Here is a 12,714-nt window from a genome sequence, read left to right as displayed (position 1 = left end):
GAAAATACAGAAAGGGAAATTAGAGAATCGATTCCATTTACTATAGCACCAAGAACCATAAGATATCTGGGAATAAACCTAACCAAAGAGGTAAAGGACCTGTACTCGAGGAACTACAGAACACTCATGAAAGAAATTGAAGAAGACACAAAAAGATGGAAGACTGTTCCATGCTCTTGGATTGGAAGAATAAACATTGTTAAAATGTCTATACTGCCTAGAGCAATCTATACTTTTAATGCCATTCTGATCAAAATTCCACTGGTATTTCTCAAAGAGCTGGAGCAAATAATCCTAAAATTTGTATGGAATCAGAAGAGACCCCGAATTGCTAAGGAAATGTTGAAAAACAAAAACAAAACTGGCGGCATCACGTTACCCGATTTCAAGCTTTACTACAAAGCTGTGATCACCAAGACAGCGTGGTACTGGCATAAAAACAGACACATAGACCAGTGGAACAGAGTGGAGAGCCCAGATACGGACCCTCAACTCTATGGTGAAATAATCTTCGACAAAACAGGAAAAAATATTCAATGGAAAAAAGACAGTCTCTTCAATAAATGGTGCTGGGAAAACTGGACAGCGATATGTAGAAGAATGAAACTCGACCATTCTCTTACACCATATACAAAGATAAACTCGAAATGGATAAAAGACCTCAATGTGAGACAGGAATCTATCAGAATCCTAGAGGAGAACATAGGCAGTAACCTCTTCGATATCAGCCACAGCAACTTCTTTCAAGATATGTCTCCAAAGGCCAAGGAAACAAAAGCAAAAATGAAATTTTGGGACTTCATCAAGATCAAAAGTTTCTGCACAGCAAAGGAAACAGTCAACAAAACAAAAAGGCAACCCACGGAATGGGAGAAGATATTTGCAAATGACAGTACAGACAAAAGGTTGATATCCAGGATCTATAAAGAACTTCTCAAACTCAACACACACAAAACAGATAATCATATCAAAAAATGGGCAGAAGATATGAACAGACACTTCTCCAACGAAGACATACAAATGGCTATCAGACACATGAAAAAATGTTTATCATCACTAGCCATCAGGGAGATTCAAATTAAAACAACATTGAGATACCACCTGACACCAGTTAGAATGGCCAAAATTAGCAAGACAGGAAACAACGTGTGTTGGAGAGGATGTGGAGAAAGGGGAACCCTCTTACACTGTTGGTGGGAATGCAAGTTAGTGCAGCCACTTTGGAGAACAGTGTGGAGACTCCTGAAGAAATTAAGAATACAGCTTTCCTATGACCCTGCAATTGCACTGCTGGGTATTTACCCCAAAGATACAGATGTAGTGAAAAGAAGGGCCATCTGTACCCCAATGTTTATTGCAGCAATGGCTACGGTCGCCAAACTGTGGAAAGAACCAAGATGCCCTTCAACGGATGAATGGATAAGGAAGATGTGGTCCATATACACAATGGAGTATTATGCCTCCATCAGAAAGTTTGAATACCCAACTTTTGTAGCAACATGGACGGGACTGGAAGAGATTATGCTGAGCGAAACAAGTCAAGCAGAGAGAGTCAAGTATCATATGGTCTCACTTATTTGTGGAGCATAACAAAGAACACGGAGGACATGGGGAGATGGAGAGAAGAGGGAGTTGAGGGAAACTGGAAGGGGAGATGAACCATGAGAGACTATGGACTCTGAAAAACAACCAGAGGGTTTTGAAGGGGGTGGGGTGGGAGGTTGAGGAACCAGGTGGTGGGTAATAGGGAGGGCACGTACTGCATGGAGCACTGGGTGTGATGCCAAAACAATGAACACTGTTATGCTGTAAATAAACAAATGAACGAATAAAAAAAAAAAAAACAACTGCTCCTCCAGAAAAACAATGAGGCAACTGGCAAAGATTATCAAAATAAATGTTTTCAGAAATTAGGGAAATTAAAAAAAAAAACTATAGCAATGTGAGGAGTGCATATTTAAGAAAAATATCTGAATCTTAGTAAGAATATGAGCTTTGTTTTAATTTGCCCTACTCTCATTCCCCTCTTCTCAGCTCCACAGTCACCTTGAAAACCAGGAGTTCCATAAACGAGCAGACTAGCAACCTCTGGAAGAGGCAAAAATGTTTTAGATGTTTAGAAGCACCATTTCAAGGAATTGTGGTTATTTGGCCTGTCTGCCAGTTCCCTAAAAACCTTTCTTCACCATGCTTATCTTTATTGGATCTGATTCAGAGCTGTCTTAAGCAGCCTTTTTGGTCAAAAACAGTCAGCAGTGACTGTTTAACATTGCAGCTGTCTGCGGGGGCCATAACCATAAAAACTGGGGTAGTTAACAACAAAAGTTAAAAATTAAAGTTAAAAGCTGAAGAAGGCAATGTCCACATGGGTCTTTAAAAACTCTGACATGTTCCTGGAAATTTAGAAGGCTATCCACTCATATGTAAAACTCTTTGCATTGTCTAGAAAGATCTGAGAAAGCCTTAATCTCTCATCTTTGGCTAAACTCAAGGCTCTGAGCATGTGGGAAGCAAAGGCTAAGGCAATGTAGACTGTTGCCTGAATATTAAATATGTGCCCCAACATGCATACACAGCTCATCACCAAAGGTTGGAAGTCTTACTGAGTACAGAAATTAAGGGTATCTTTGTCTAAAAATTAGATGACCATTAAGATGACTAAGCAGGGATCAGAGTTGACAAAGAATACAAACTATACAGGTTTAGTTCAGAAAAGTCACTAAACAAATACCAACAACAATGACCACCATCAAAACAAACAGCAACAAAAACCCCTGTGGTGGGGGCAGAATCTGATTTCCAAAGTTGCCACATCATATTCTTTAACATGTAAAGTTTTCAACCAAAACAAGTATGAGATGTTGGACTTATTGGACAAAGACTCTAAATCAGCTCCTTTAAATATGCTCAAAGAACTAAAAGAACCATGTCTAAAGAAATTAAGGAAAAATGTCTCATTAAATACAGTATACTATTAAAGACAATTAATGAAAATGAACCAAATAGAAATTATGGGGGTGAAAAGTACAATAAATACAATAAAGTGAAAAATTCACTAGAGGGGCTTAAAAGCAGATATGAGCCAGCAGAAGAATGATCAGTGAACAAGAAGATCGGTCAAGTGAAATTATCCAGTTTAGAGAGCAGAAAGAAAAAAGAATGTATAAAAATGAACAGAGCCTAAGCAACTCTGGGGCACCATCAACCACAGCAATAAGCAGATAATGAGAATCCCAGAAGAAGAGAAGAGAAGAGAAAGGAAGAGGAAAAAATATGTGAAGAAATAATGGGTGAAAACTTTTAAAATCCACTGTAAAACAATCTACACATCCAAGAAACTTAATTAACTCCAACTAGGATAAAGAAAAAAAAATCCCCATTTAGACACACTATAATCAAACTATCAAAAATCAAAGACAGAGAACCTTGAAAGTTGCAAGAGAAAAACAACTCATAAATTGGACATCACCAAAATCAAAAACTATGTGCTTCAAAGGACATTATCATAAAAGTAGTACGATAATGCATAGAATGGAAAATAATAAGTACAAGTCATTTACCTGATAAGGGGACCTGTATAGAGAATATGTAAAAAAATTCTACAGTTCAACAATTAAAGATAACTCAAATAATGGGCAAAGGATGTAGACAGACATTTTTGCAAATGATTAATAAATATATTATTTATTATTATATAATAATATATAATATAAATATAAATAATAAATATATAAATAATAATGTAATTTATTATTATTATATAATAAATATATGAAAAAATGTACAACATGATTAGGGAAATGTTAATCAAAAGCACAATGACATGACAATTCAACACTCACTAAGATGGCCATGATCTAAAATAGTGACAGGTATTGGCAACATGAGGAGAAATTGGAACACTCAGACACTGCTAAGGGGAAGGTAATTAGTATAGGCACTTCACAGAAAAATTTTTCAGTTCTTCAAAAAGTTGAAAACATATGACCCAGAAAATCTATTCCTAAGTATATATTTAAAGAACTGAAAACAAGTACCCAAATACTTACACAAATGAATGTTTGCAGCAGGATTATTCATAATAGCTAATAAGCAGAAATAACCAAATATCCATTAACTAATGAACTGTTAAATAAAATGCAGTATATCTACACAATGTAATATTATTCAGCCATAAATCATCCAGAACAATCCTTAGCTGATAAGTGAGTTTTTGTACCAAAATCCATTACGTAGTAATAACATTTGGTTGTTTGATATTAGTAATATCTGGTGGTAGAACATTTCCACTGTTCAAGAATTTATTTCTCCTTGTGAGGCCTCATCTACTTTTGGGAAACTATAATGCAAATATTTATTTACTAGTGTAGGTACTTATTCTAGTTTTGTTTTTTAAGATGTCCAAAATATCTTACCATTTTTCATGCAGCTGCTTTCCTCTTTACCATCAATATTTCTGCAGGGACTGCAATTACTAAAACTACATCGTATTCAACTACAGAGTCATGTTCATAACTACCTTTAATAAATATAATTTGATCATAATGGGATAATGGGATAATGAGCATGCTCTCATATTTTGGTAACATGAAAAAGCACAGAAAGAACAAAGGGGTGAAAATTGCAAATTCTTGCAAAACATCTAGTTTCAAAAAAGCAAATAGCAGCATAATCTATTGTTTTACATATATAAGAGAAAATTTGAAAAAGTTTTATCATTACAAGTTAGAGCCTATCCTATTAAATTGAAGATATCTAAAGTGCAAACTCTCTCTCTCTCTCTCTATATATATATTAAATTTCCATATATATGGAAATTATTAAGATATTGTGGTAATATTGGAATATTTGAAATATATGAATTATTATAGTTGAAAGATTAGTCAACTCATATTTATAAAGCCAAGTATTTAGAAAGAATAAATAATGTTAAAAAACCTGACTGGCATAGATTTTCAAAATGCATTTTTTTTTTTTTTGGTCAATCAGCACTCAGTAAGTATATATTCTTATTCTTATGTATTAAGAACTCTGAGAGAGAAGAATCCAAGATGACAGAGGAGGAGACCTTAGTTTAGTCTGATCCTAGGAATTCAGCTAGATAGCTATCATTTTGAACATCTGCAAACTCAACTGGAGATCTAAGAAAAGAATTGCTGCAATTCTACAAATAGAAAAGCAACTACTTTTTGCAAGGTAGTAGGTGCAGAGAAATGAATCTGAGGTGATCTATGGAAAAATAAATTGTAAATTGGGGGAGAGAGCCTCCATAAGCTGGCTCTCTGGAAAGTGATATAGTGATATAGTGGAGCACAAAATCAGAACGTTTAGAAGTCTACTCCAGTGAGGGACATCCCTGTGCCTGAAAGGCTCTCAGGTGGCCAAGCAGGGTGGAATCCTGGGTGGGACAGTATGGTCTCAGGACTGCCAGGGTCACAGAAAGAATGTGGGTGCCTGACAGCAGCAGAGTTCACAGGCATTGGGGTGGGGAAGCCCTTTCCAATCATCAAGCCCAGGAGTGGTCTTTCAGCTTGGTGTTGCCATAAACCAGGAACTGTGGCCTTGTCAGGTGACCACTCTCCCAGCAGGGGACCCAAAAAATGGCAGAACCATGGGGAGACCCTCTGCCCTCTCCCAGGAGCAGCAGTGTGTATGCGTGCCACAGAAGTCTACAGGATCTGGGGACTCTAAGTGGAATCATGTGTCCGCGTTGGAAAGTGCTTGGTCACAGGCTGGGTGAGCACAAAGTGTGGATGGAAACCAGGAAGATAGGAGTGATTGACTGCTTTTCCCTGAGGACTCACTGAGGAGTAGGGAGCATGAGCTTTTAGCTTGGGAGATGGGAGGTAGCCATTTTCATTCTTATCCTCTAAAGTGGGTGTTAAGTCTTCAAGGAACAAAAGCCATACAGAGCAATCAGAGCTGCTTACTTAGCCCGAGCCCCTGGGAAGGGCAGTACAATTTGCCCAAAGACACCAGAGAATCAGCACAACAGTCTCGCTTGCCTGACCCAAAGATCAGCAAGAATATCCCACTAAGACTAAGTTTACTGGTCATACAGAACTACAAAACTCCAGAGTTGCAGGAAAATAGTATATAGAACTCATGTCTTTTTTTTTTCCTCATGATTCTTTAGTCTCAATTTTAATTTTTTTCTCTTTCCTTTTCAACCAATTTCTTATTTTATCAACTCTTTTTTTTAAGTCTTAATTTTTCATTTTTATAATTATGTTATATCCTTTCATTGTATTTAATTTTATTTTTGTACATATATTTTTCTTTCTTTACAATTTTGGTAACTCGTTTCTAACAAACAGACCAAAATACACACAGGATCTAGTGTATTTCTCTGCTCTGTTCACCTGTTTGATTATATTCTCGCTTTTTTTTTTTTAAAGATTTTATTTATTTATTTGACAGGGATCACAAGCAGGCAGAGAGGCAGACAGAGAGAGAGGAGGAAGCAGGCTCCCCGCCAAGCAGAGAGCCCGGTGCGGGGCTCAATCCCAGGATCCTGGGATCATGACCTGAGCTGAAGGCAGAGGCTTTAACCCACTGAGCCACCCAGGCGCCCCATGCTCTCTTTTTTTAATTTTAATTTTTTTTTTTCAGTTTTGGGTCTCTTCTGATTTCTTTAGAGTATATTTCTCTGGGGGCCTTGTTGAAATTTTAGACACTAGAGAATCCACTTCTGGAAAAGTAAAAAAACCTAAAATCTAATCAAAGTTGAAATCACAAAGGCTATTAATGAGTTGCAATTAAAAATGGAGGATCCAGCCCCTCAGTGGGGAGCCTGCTTCTCTCTCTTCCTCTGTCACTCCCCCTGCTTGTGTGTAATCTCTTTCTCTCTCTGTCAAATAAATAAAATCTTAAGCAAATTTAAAAAAATACTTAATCCCTCCCCACCCCCTCCAAAATGCAGGCTCTGACTGCTAGGATAAATGAAGAAAGAATTAGTGATGTAGAAGACAAAATGATGGAGAAAAAGAAATTGAGAAAAAGAGAGATAAACACTACTGGGGAGACTTTGACAGATAAGTGATACCATAAAGCAAAACAATATTAGAATAATAGGGGTCCCAAAAGGAAGGAGAGAGAGAGAAGAAGAAGGTATACTGGAGCCAATTGTAACTGAGAACTTCCATAATCTGGGGAAGGAAACAAGCATTCAAGTCCAGGAGGCACAGAAAATCCCCCTCAAAATCAATAAAAATAGGTAAAAACCTCAACATGTATAGTAAAGCTTGCAAATCTCAGGGACAAAGAAAATCCTGAAAGCAGCCTGGGATAAGAGGTCCATAACCTACAAGAGTAGAAACATCAGACTGGCAGAGACCTATTCACAGAGACCTGGTAGTCCAGAAAGCAGAAAGGGGTGTTAACTGAAAAAAATATGCAGCCCAGAATGCTTTATCCAGTATGGCTGTCATCCAAATAGAAGGAGAGATAAAGGACCAACAGAAACCAAAAAAATTTGTGGTCACTAAACCAGCCTTGCAAGAAATATTAAAGGCGATCCTTTAAGCAAAGAGAGCCCAAAAGTAACACAGACAAGAAAGGAACAGGGACAATATACAGAAGCAGTGACTTTACGGGTAATACAATGGCATAATTCATATCTTTCAATAGTTACTCTGAATGTAATGTAAACTATATGTCCCAATCAAAAGACACATGTATCAGATTGGATAAAAAAGCGAGACCCATCAAAATGCTGTCTGTAAGAGACTCATTTTAGACCCAAAGACATATCCAGATTGAAAGTCAGGGGGAGGAAAATCATATGCTAATGAATATCAAAAAAAAGTTGGGGTAGCAATCCTTATCTCAGACAAATTAGATTTCAAATCAAAGACTGTAATAAGAGATGAGGAAGGACACAATATCATAATTAAAGGGTTTATCCAACAAGAAGATCTAATAATTATAAATATTTATGCCCCAAAGATGCGAAGAGCCAATTACATAAACCAATTAATAATAAAATTAAAGAAACACATTGATAATATAGTAATAGCAGAGGACTTTAATACTACACTCACTGCAATGGACAGATCATCTAAGCAGAAGATCAAGGAAACAAGGGTTTTGGATAACAGATTAGACCAAATGGACTTCACAGATATATTCAGAGCATTCCATCCTAAAGCAACAGAACACACATTCTTCTCGAGTGTACATGTAACATGCTCCAGAATAAATCACATATTAACTTACAAATCAGGTCTCATTTGGTACCAAAAGACTGGGATCATTCTTTGCATATTTTCAGACCACAATGCTTTGAAACTGGAACTCATTCACAAGAGAAAATTTGGAAAGAACTCAAATACATGGAGGTTAAAGAGCATTCCACTAAAGAATGAAAGGGTCAACCAGGAAATTAAAAAGAATTTTTTAAAAGTCATGGAAAGAAATGAAATGAAAAAACAACTGTTCAACATCTTTGGGATGCAGCAAAGGCGGTCCTAAGAGGAAAGTATATAGCAATACAAGCTTTTCTCAAGAAACAAAAAAGGGCTCAAATACACATCCTAACCTTACACTTAAAGGAGCTGGAGAAAGAACAGCCAATAAAGCCAGTAGAACAAGAGACATAATAAAGATCAGAACAGAAATTAATGAGATAGAAACCAAAAGAACAGTAGAACAGATCAACAAAACTAGGAGTTGGTTCTTTGATGAAAGAATTAATAAGTTTGATAAACCCCTGGCCAGACTTATCAAAAAGAAAAGAGAAAGGACTCAAATTAATAAAATTAAATTAAATTAATAAAAGGACCCAAATTAATAAAATCATGAATGAAAGAGGAGAGATCATAAACAACTCCCAAGAAATACAAACAATTATAAGAACATATTATGAGGAAGTATATGCCAACAAATTAGGCAATCTGGAAGAAATAGATACATTCCTAGCAACATATAAACTACCAAAAGTGAAACAAAACAAACAAACAAACAAACAAAAAACAGAAAACCTGAACAGACCCATAACCAATAAAGAAACTGAAGCAGTAATCAAAAATCTCCTAATAAGATTCCAGGGCCTGATGGCTTCCCAGAGGAATTACGTATTCTTCTGAAGCTGTTTCAAAAAACAGAAATGGAAGGAAACTTCCTCTTTCTATGAGGCCAGCATTTCCTTTATACCAAAATCAGACACAACGCCACCCAAAAGGAGGATTACAAACCAATATCCCTGATGAATATGGATGCTAAAATTCTCACCAAGACACTAATCAATAGGATCCAACATTACATTAAAAGGATTATTCACCATGACCAGCTGGGATTTATTCCTGTGAGGATGGTTCAACATCTGTGAATTAATCAATGTGATACACTACATTAAGAAAAGAAAAGACAAGAACTATACAATCATCTCAACAGATATAGAAAAAGCATTTGTTGGGGCACCTGGGTGGTTCAGTTGCTTAGGTGGCTGCCTTCGGCTTGAGTCGTGGGATGGAGCCCCATGTCGAGCTTTCTGCTCAGTGGAGAGCCTGTTTCTCCCTTTCCCTCTGCTTGCTACTCTGCCTACTTGTGCTCTCTATCTCTCTGTCAAATAAATAAATAACATCTCTCACAGAGCTAGAACAAACAATCCTAAAATTTGTATGGAACCAGAAAAGACCCCAAATAGCCAAAGTAATCTTGAAAAAGAAAACCAAAGCTGGTGGCATCACCATTCTGGACTTCAAGATCTGCTACAAAGCTGTAATCATCAAGACAGTATGGTACAGGCATAAAAACAGAGACAAAGATCAATGGAACAGAACAGAGAACATAGAAATGGGCCCTCAATTCTATGGTCAACTAGTAGGAAAGCTAGTTTGACAAAGCAGGAAAGAATATCCAATGGAAAAGACTGTTCAACAAATGGTATTTGGAAAATTGGACAGCCATGCGCAGAAGAATGAAACTGGACCATTTCCTTACACCATACACAAAAATAGACTCAAAGTGGTTGAAAGACCTCAATGTGACAGACATTTGATAGACAGGAATCTATCAAAATCCTAAAGAAGAACACAGACAACAAACTCTGTGACCTTGCCCAATGCAACTTCTTGCTAGACATGTTTCCAAAGACAAGGGCAACAAAGGCAAAAATGAACTATTGGGACTTCACCAAGATAAAAAACTTTTGCACAGCAAACAAAACAGTCAATAAAACCAAAAGACAACCGACAAAATAGGAGAAGATATTTGCAAATGACGTATCAGATTAAGGGCTACAATCTGAGAAACAAACTGGGGGGGTGGTTGGGTGAGCATGTTGGTGGGTATTATGGAGGGCACGTATTGCATGGAGCACTGGGTGTGGTGCATAAACAAAGAATTTTGGAACACTGAAAAAAAATTTAATAAATTAAAAAAAAAGAACTTATCAAAACACCCAAAGAACAAGTAATCCAATCAAGAAATGGGCAAAAGACATGAACAAACATTTCTCCATAGAAGACATACAAATGGCCAACAGACACATGAAAAAAATGCTCAACATTAGTCGGCATCAGGGAAATACAAATCAAAACCACAATGAAATGCCACCTCACACCAGTCAGAATAGCTAAAATTAACAAGTCAGGAAATGACAGATGTTGATAAGCATGCAGAGAAAGGGGAACCCTCTCACACTGTTGGTGGGAATGCAAGCTGATACAGCCACTCTGGAAAACAATATTGAGGTTCCTCAAAAAGTTGAAAATAGAGGTACCCTATGACCCAGCAATTATATTACTGGGTATTTAACCCAAAGATACAAATGATCTGAAGGGGCACCTGTACCCCAATGTTTATAGCAGCAATTGTCCACAATAGCCAAACTATGGAGAGAGCTCAGATGTCCATTGACAGATGAATGGATAAAGAAGATGTGGATATATAGAATGGAATACTACTCAGCTATCAAAAAATGAAATCTTGCCGTTTGCAATAACACAGACGGAACTAGAGGGATTTCTGCTAAGTGAAATAAGTAAATCAGTAAAAGACAATTAGTATATGCTCTCACTTATATGTGGAATTTAAGAAAGAAAACAGGATCATAGGGGAAGGGAGGGAAAAATAAGACATAAAGAGGGGAATGAGGAGTTGGAATAACTGGATGATGGGCCTTGAGGAGGGCATGTGATGTAATGAGTACTGGATGTTATACAAAACTAATGAATCTGAACTCTACCTCTAACTGAACTCTACCTCTTAAACTAATAATACATTATGTTAATTAATTTAAATTAAAAACTCAGAGACAAAAATAATAAAATAAATAAGTGTAAAAAAAGATGTCTTTATTTATTTATTTGAGAGGGACAGAGAAAGAATGAGCACAGGAGCAGGAGAGGGGCAGAGGGAGCAGCTGACTCCACCTGCTCCCCTCCCCTAGCAGGGAACCTAACTTGGGTCTTGATCCCAGGACCCTGGGATCATGACCTGAGTCTAAGGCAGGCAGACAGACACTTAAACAACGGAGCCACTGAAGTTCCCCATCTTTCTCTATTTTTGTAATTCTTCCTTTGCTTCTGTAACTCTTTTAGCATATGACAAGTTGAGATACTACAATTATATAGACAAAATGTGAAGCTTGCTACCTGAAGGAATATATCAAACAATATTCTTAACTGTAAAACTAAGTACACATAAAGGTTTTCTAAAGTTGCATAAATATAATCCTATATTAGAAAATAGTTAAAAAGACATAAGTGATAACATTATTATGAGCAAAAATTATGCTACACTACATTTTTAACAACTGTCTGCCTTCAGAGTTTGTAAATTAAATCTGTAGATACATACCAAATCTGTTTTTGGAGGATCTGGACACTCAGTGGAGAAAAAAGGTGTCGAACTTCTGACTCCACTGCTATCAGGAATTGGCTTTGGAGGTTGAGCATGCTGTCTGTAAGTAGCACTTTTAGGAGTCCAGCAAAACAGGTTGATTGATTCCCGCACACAGCGTTCAATGTCAATTTCTAGATAGGAAATTTTTTTTAAAAAAGCAAACATTTAGAATTTGAATTGGTATGTTCATTAAAAAGCACAATCTTTCCTAAATGCATGCATCCAATATGGCTAAGATGATAACCAATTAGAAAAGACATCAGTGAAGATACAGTGTAGATATTAATCAGCATATATGATTATAATGTGGGAGTATTTTATGTTATTATATACCTTCAGATATATATACATTTACATATGTGAATATATACATATATTTTATGTGGATTTTGTTATCACCTATATCTATACATATATACGCATATATACATACATATATACATATACACAGTAGACATGTTTGGATCGTTCAGTATATCATTATTTAAACATCATGGAATTTAACACATCTTATTTAAGAATCTTCCTCATTTACTCTGATAATAGTTTACTTTTTCAAAGTAGAATAGATATTGGGAATTTCATTTTAGAAAAATTCCAATTAATATAGTTAAGATAAAAATTTGAAGCTAAAGTGAGAAAACCCTGTCGTTTAAAACAAAGTTGATCCATTTAACACTGTTAATTTCCAAAGGAAGAATTTCAGACCATAGGTTTTGCATCTGCAGGGCTCAACTCAGTCTGACACATCTGTCATCCAGTAAAAGCTTGGTCAAGTCAATGATCCAGATCACAGGTTGTAGTTCAGTCGTTAAATCACTAGCAATAGAAAAGCCAGTTGTATCTGCTTCCAAAACACCCTACCAA

General features: G+C 36.5%; 1 protein-coding gene across 2 annotated transcripts in view; it reads right to left on the bottom strand.

The window, feature by feature from the left end:
- The window catches only part of TBCK (TBC1 domain containing kinase), a 214,400-nt gene that overhangs the window by 67,912 nt on the left and 133,774 nt on the right, over window positions 1–12,714 (bottom strand). For both annotated transcript variants that reach the window (XM_045998022.1, XM_045998021.1), the window contains exon 23: window positions 11,803–11,978. In XM_045998022.1, the coding sequence (XP_045853978.1) occupies window positions 11,803–11,978 (176 nt within the window). The remainder of the gene's footprint in view (window positions 1–11,802; window positions 11,979–12,714) is intronic.

The sequence above is a fragment of the Meles meles genome, chromosome 2 (assembly GCF_922984935.1).
Source record: "Meles meles chromosome 2, mMelMel3.1 paternal haplotype, whole genome shotgun sequence".
Classification (NCBI taxonomy): domain Eukaryota; kingdom Metazoa; phylum Chordata; class Mammalia; order Carnivora; family Mustelidae; genus Meles; species Meles meles.
The sequence above is the reverse complement of the archived record's forward strand: the minus strand, read 5'-3'. Positions and strand labels throughout refer to the sequence as shown.